The sequence below is a fragment of the Lolium rigidum genome, chromosome 6 (assembly GCF_022539505.1).
Source record: "Lolium rigidum isolate FL_2022 chromosome 6, APGP_CSIRO_Lrig_0.1, whole genome shotgun sequence".
Lineage (NCBI taxonomy): Eukaryota > Viridiplantae > Streptophyta > Magnoliopsida > Poales > Poaceae > Lolium > Lolium rigidum.
In genome coordinates, this window is record NC_061513.1 from 77,775,505 (window position 1) to 77,782,476 (window position 6,972).

Sequence of the window (6,972 nt, forward strand, 5' to 3'; positions counted from 1 at the left end):
AACCACTGCTATCACTTCAAATTTCATTTTCCATGCAGTTGCACACTTTGGAGTGATAACGCCATAAGATATACACGCCTTCACAATCACCCACCCAATAAACTCCAAAAATTACACAGCTGCACTCCACACAAGAGAAAAGAGGGGGTTAGCATTCATATTAAATTTACGTGGCACATAAAGATTTGCCGGATCTGACCCTCAAGGGGATTTTACAAGTAGGTGCTCATATAGTTTTGTGGGGTTGTTGTGAATGATCGATGGGTTTGCATCTTCCAGACGCTCTGCGAGCAGATCTGAGCATAGAGACCAGATGCCGAGTGTTCTTCGTACATCTGCATACCAGATCCAGATACTGCATCGCCTCCTGGGGCATGAGGCCAGTCATGAAGAAAGGGAAGAGCTTCGAATGTGTCATCTCCATTGTATCCATCGCCTCTGATGCCCATCCGGAATTAGACTTGTCAGCAACACTTCCTTCCTCACGCTGCATCCGCCGAACTGATTCCAATCGTGGAAGCATATCCTTCTCTTCCTCCTTGAAGTGCTCTTTGGTGTGATCCTGCCAGTGATTGATTAATTCTTAGACCCACACCAAGCATGCAAAACATGTATATGCAGCTATAGATATAGATTTCTGATGGCTTATGTAACCATCCTATCACAATTCACAAGAGATCAATTCTGAATATTTAGGTAAATCTTTCGCATTATTCTGGCCTGTATGTACATCCATTTTCTGTATTGTCTCAATAACTATTGAATACTACATTTCAAAAGTTATCAGCTCTTCCTAGCTGGTTTTGAGCGAAACTACCATTGTCAGCATACCACCTTGATGCCAAGATTCTACGCAGTGAGGCAGTCCAATATATTATATAGTACCAAGTATCAAATATGCAAGGAATATGTGTGACTGGTCTCACAATCAAAGTGCTGAAGCATTTATGGAACTGCTCATGATGATTATGCTCTAACATGTAGGATCTTAGTAGTTTGCTGACCTACGTCAACTCCTTTCATCAGTTTGGTAGGCACATGTGGATAGAGACCTAGCTGTAGTGAGAATAAACAGCTACAAATCCAATGTCTTCCAAAGCAAATTTCTTAACTGCTTGGACCAGGCTGCACGCTACTTTTCCTCAACTTTTCACGCATACAATTCTAGTGGAAGTGGTAGAGCTGTACGCAGTAGCAATGGTGGAGGATCTATACCAAATTCTGAGTAAATGAAGACACTAAATTAACCCCATTGTGCTGCTCAAATCCTCAAAAGCAAATCTTACAAGGTAAACAGGTCGGTCCAGGCTGCATCCTACTTTCTCCTCAACTTTCCACACGCATAACACTAATGTAGAGTGGTAGGAGAGCTGTACGCAACTGCCATGGTTGTGGATCTGTATCCAACTTGTAAAATCAACCCTACAATGTGCTGTTGAAACTATGAAGTTTTATAGAGCAAACAGGTCGGTAGTGGCCCATATCCAGGGCCACATGATCTTCCTTGTTCTTGAAAAGTGCAAGGGGACAGGAGTGCAACACAACCAGCTTTTTCGTGAAGAAGGAAGGAATCAGTTTTTTTTTTCCTCTCTCCTGGAACTAGGTGAACTCTCATCATTGTACTTCACTTTCGGTCACTACTTTTCTGAGAATCTCCCATGTCAGGTTATTAGCAAAAGGGGTACTGATTATGAGAGGATAACATCCACACCAACAAATTACTGGCGCTACTTTTGTCTGAAGGCAGTAGAGAAGTCTTGCAAGTTACAAAAGGTGAAGTTTGCATATCAACCTCCGTGAAACGGCTTTTGGTATGGCACACTTCCAAAGCTATCTACACTAGTGTATCGCCTATTCTTTCCGGCGCCATATTCAAACCTACTAGGTAGTACTAGTACATTTCAAACACATACTTGCAAGATTTCACAAGCAATGCAGAGTACAGAACAGTAAAGCTCCAAGCATGAAACAGCCAACCAAATGCAGTTTAGAGTAACCACCAATAGAGCGTGTACCTGCAACGCTTTGAGGCGAACCGCGAGGTTGACCAGCACCTCATGGAAGAGGGGGCTGCCCAGCTCCAAGGTCAGAAGCGTTTTTATATCTTCCTTGATTCCGTTCATCATGGGCAGGTGTTTCCCGTGCTGCTCCTGAACCTTATCGCACACCCCTGGCACATAGGATAATTAGGACCAGATTAGGCTGCAGTCACACAATGATATGGGTGTGATTAAACAACTTTACAATTAGGCTCTGGGATCGAGGAGGGCATAGAAGGGCGTTTGGTCTAGTGGTATGATTCCCGCTTCGGGTGCGGGAGGTCGTGAGTTCGATTCTCGCAACGCCCCAGACGTGTGTTGTCTGTTTTTTTTTTCACTTGGAACATGACGAATGGGTTTGCTATTTTCTAGTATCTGTAGCTTTCGGCTCTGCTTCACGACATTGTTATCTTTTGTTACCTCGCTCGTTTACCAACCGGGAAAAGGCATGTACAGCTACAAAGGTGAGGGAACCAGAGGGAGGCCTTTTGATCGGACAGGGAAGGCATAGTGTAGAAAATGGAAAAGAACACTACACTCTCTATCCCTTGTTGTCACAGGAGATTCTGCAAATCCATCAAAATTCAGCAGCTCGAGTACGCAGCAATTATAGCAGAGGATCGGAGCAGTTGCCCGTAGACAGTGAATGCACCTAAAATAATGAGGCGGTAAGGACGAACAGGAAGTGTCGATGAGGAAAGTGAAAATATGCAGCCACCCACCCAACTGGCCAATTGCAAATGCACTTTAAAAACGTCATGGAAACCAACGCACACGCAAAATCCTCTTATTAGAGCGGTGCAAAATTCCAAAGTGGCAAAACAGCGTTGTGCCAAAATTGATCCGCGGACAGCGAAAATATTTCAAACGGATGGGGAATGAGATCGGGGTGAGAAATTGACCTGGAAAGGAAGCCCTCTGGATGTCGGGGAAGAGAACCCGCTCCTCCATCCTGGCGTGCTCCAGCATGACCTCCATGGCGTCCCCGTACCACTTCCCCAGCCTCCTGACCTCGGCGCCCTCCAACGGCACGGTCCTTCCCCCTTTCCCGGGCTTCTTCGCCCCCTTCTTCACCATCTCCGCCAGCTTCGCCGCGACGCCGTCGAGGTGGCGCTCGGCGCTGCGGTGCTGCAGGCGCACCAGCTCGGCGACCTCCTCGGCGGCGGCGGCGGCGAGGGAGGCGCGGGTGGCGGGGCGGCGCGGGGGCGGCGCGACGGCGGGCTTGCCCTCGAAGCGCGCGTCGACGTGGCGGAGCAGCTCGTCGGCGGGGCCGCAGAGCTCGGGGTCCGCGGCGGAGAGGCGCAGCACGGGGCGGCCGAGCGGGGCCGCCTCGGAGGGCGTGAAGTGCAGCGGCGCGGCGGCCTTGTAGAGGAGCGCCACGCGGAGGCGCCACGCCACCGGGCAGCCGTCGGAGCCGTAGACGCGGACCACGTCGTCCTCGTCGGGGTTGGGGTCGACGGAGACGGACACGGAGGGGGATCTGGCGAGCGCGTACGGGGAGACGGTGGTGGCGGTGTTGCTGGACGCCGTGGTGGAGCCGGTGCGGTGGGGAGGCGGGGAGGTCGCGGGCGACGGGCGGTCCCGGCGGGGGGACGGGGAGCAGTTGCCCATGGGGAGCCGGAGCCGGAGCGGCGGCGGTGGGGAGAGGAGGGGTTTGCGTTAATGACGCTGGGGGAAGAGGAGCCGGAGGTGGCGAGTGTTGTGCTGTGTTGCTTCGGGGCGTTGGGGTGCGGGCGACGTTGGCGGAGCGGAAGGTGGGGCCTAGTTCGGGGGGCGGCCGTTTCGGTGTCGTGTGTGGGTTTTGAGATGGAGGGATCACCGGATCAGAGGATGCTCTTGTCGCTGTCAAAGAAGATGGTGATTTGCTTCGGAACAAAGTGTTTTGGTGGTTTACGTGTTACTGCTACTGTTAGTCCTGTCTTTGGAGTACTCTGGGCTCAGATGGGGATACTGTCAGATTTAAGCAACCATGTGCTGCAGTTGCCATTGGAGGCTTGGACCAGGGTTTAAACAGGAACTAAATGACATAATATATCTTTTCACCATGGGGGCAATAGGATTATGTACTCCTGGCACACGACCTGGAGGTCCTAGATGGACCCTTCTTAAGATGAGCCATGATATTGTAGAGGTAAGCTGTAAATCAACAGCTTATTCTACGTGATCTTTTCGTATTTTTTCTGGTATTACAGGGCGCGGCGGTTTCTAGAGCAACCAAGTGGCAGCTCGGCACGATTTCTGGTTCCCGCGATATAATTCTCTTTTTTTATTGAAAGGTTTCACATAGGTATTTTGGTGTATTCAAATCTTTAGATATGTTCTCTATATTAGTCAATTTTGCGATCTATTGTTATAAGAAAACATTAGCTCCGATGTTTTGGAAGATCTGTGTTACAATGTTGCAATGCCAATTCACCCCTACGGTTGTGTTAAGACCGCGCATATTTCCTGTCGTCTTCGCTTTTAGCACAACACAAGAGCGTAAACGGGTAGGAGAATTTCCGCGTTGAATACAGGTGTGAAACCACTTCTAGAAACAATATTCGATTTTAAATTAAAGGCACCGCCGGATAAGGACATCTGAATCTGAATCCCAAGATATGGCGTAGGATATGATATGGTAAATAGCATGCTTATATGGATCATCCAAAAAATAATTGTGATTATCCAAATGTTTTAAGGGTTTTCACTCAAAGTTTAGTTCTTGGGCTTTAGTCCAAACTTTTTTCACTATTTCTTAAACTCACTGACCGATTAAAAGGTTAAAACCCTCATTTTTTATAGAAGCATAATTCTCTAGCTATGAAATTATTTATTCATCCACATAAATTCATTAATTATAATCATACCTCCCCCAAGTCTAAGTTTGTGACCTTTTTTACTTTCTTTTTTAGGCATGGGCCTTAGACGTGTATCTTTAGGTTTTTATAGGAAAACCACAAATATTTATTTTTAATACTGTGTTGGCTTGGATTGAACACAAGATCTTATAGGTACCCTTTTCTTTTAAAGGATTGTGATAGGGGAAGCCCCTACAATGATTTTTTTTAAAAAAAAAAAAGAACTCAAATTTGAGCCACTAGTGACTTGAACATGAGGGTGGCTGAGTTATACATCCACTTTTCTAACCAAGTGAGCTAGGTTCACTCTTTCAAAAAAACATCCTCCTCCATTGCATCTTGTGTATACACAATCAAATTTTATTTAAATGACATTCAAAATGGTATCAAACTGGCATATGTTTATTTTTTGGGTCTACAACAAATAGGCGAGTCATTTCTCTTAAGCATGTTTTGTAAAACACATTTATACGTATACCTACAAACATTATATATGCTCTCTGAGTCTATTTTTTTAGCTTTAGATTGCATATCACAATGCATAAATTGCAGAGAAAGCATAATACTTACGAAAAGTTGACATTATCGCCCTGCTGAAAATGATAATAAAAAACAATTTGATACTCCTTAGCCTATCATACAGTACAAGAGAGACGAGTACATCATCATGCTTTAAAGTTTGTCATTGCAGTCTTGATGACTAGATACGGCTAGTCCAAATCATCAGAAAACAATCCAGCTAGCGAAAAAAGAGCGGAGCAAATCACTCCGGTAGTGATTACTGCAATTATCCAAAGGATCAAGTACCGTGTTGTTGATTTGCTTCGGAACAAAGTTTTTGGTGGTTTAGGTAGTGCACTGTTAGTCCTGTCTTTCGATTACTCCGGCTCACAATGGGATACTGTCAGATTAAAGCAAACATGTGCTGCACTTACCATTGGAGGCTTGGACAAGGGTAAAAAGGCACTAAGTGACATAATATATATTTTCACGATGGGGCCAGTATGATTATGTACACTTAAGGCACATGTTCTGGATGGACCCTTTTTATACCATCTCCAACGGGTTACCGCATTTCACACCGCTAAACTATTCGTTTTTTTCATATGCATGTGTCCGCGGATAGGTCAGCGAGCTATATCTGTTTGCGGTCACGAGCGGCACCAACGGGCGTCCTGCATTTGTGGGGTCAGTTGTTCGCGTTGTAGCCTAAAACATTGGCTATGGTGGTCGCTGCTGCTAACCGGAGGTTAATGGCGGCGCCACCGTTCCCTATCCGTGGCCGTCGTTTCCCGCTGAGTGATCCCGTGTGCATGCCATTTCCCGCCATGCACCGCATTTCCCGCCCGCTCGCCGTTGTTTCCGGCCGCATTCGCCTGCCCCGCTGCGCATTTTCCCGCGCAGGTCACTGTACCTATAAATCTTGGCCGTCGGGGACTCGGCCAAGCCACACAACCGTAGCTATGGTTAGTCTAAACTTTGTCACTTCTATGATTAATTAAAATGTTAAATCCCTCTTTTTATAGAAGTGTGATTCCATAGCTATGAAATTATCTATTCGCCAATATAATTGCAGTCGAATCTACAACCATTCATTATTCGCACCACTCCGAATCGGATGGAAAAAAAATCTCATAAAGGATATGGTCCAACCAAAATTCGATCCAATCCATTTACACATGCAACATTGGTGGGAACATCCTCCTCGCATTGCATATTGTGTATACACATCAATTGTATTTAAATGACGTTCAAGTTGGTATCAAACTGGCGTATAAATTGCTCAATATGTTATTGTCTTGTCTACAACAAATCAGGCGAGTTATTTCTCTTAAGCATCTTTTGTAAAAAAAGAATACATTTAAAACATGCACCTACAAACATTATACTCTTTGGGTCTTCTTTTGAGCTTTAGATCATGCATAGCCCTAATTGGCAAATATAGAACCCTAATATTTTGTTTCGTTTCGTTGTTTGTTTCGGTGATCCTCATGGGGTATATATAGAAGTACAGGAGGGAGCAAACTTGGAGTACAAGATGATGTCTCTAGAGTCCTAGTCTATCTCTATGTCCTATACGTATTCTAACAAGC

General features: G+C 45.9%; 1 protein-coding gene and 1 non-coding gene across 2 annotated transcripts; one reads left to right on the forward strand and one right to left on the reverse strand.

Moving 5' to 3' along the window:
* Positions 1–226: 226 nt before the first annotated feature.
* LOC124662826 lies at positions 227–3,650 on the reverse strand. The gene is made up of 3 exons (XM_047200619.1): positions 2,942–3,650; positions 2,016–2,170; positions 227–562 (listed from the first exon to the last, which is right to left on the reverse strand). Exons 1-3 carry the CDS (start codon positions 3,648–3,650, stop codon positions 227–229), a joined length of 1,200 nt encoding a protein of 399 aa, XP_047056575.1.
* On the forward strand, positions 2,277–2,348 carry TRNAP-CGG. Its single transcript has one exon. It is a non-coding gene; the product is annotated as a tRNA-Pro (tRNA).
* Positions 3,651–6,972: the final 3,322 nt, after the last annotated feature.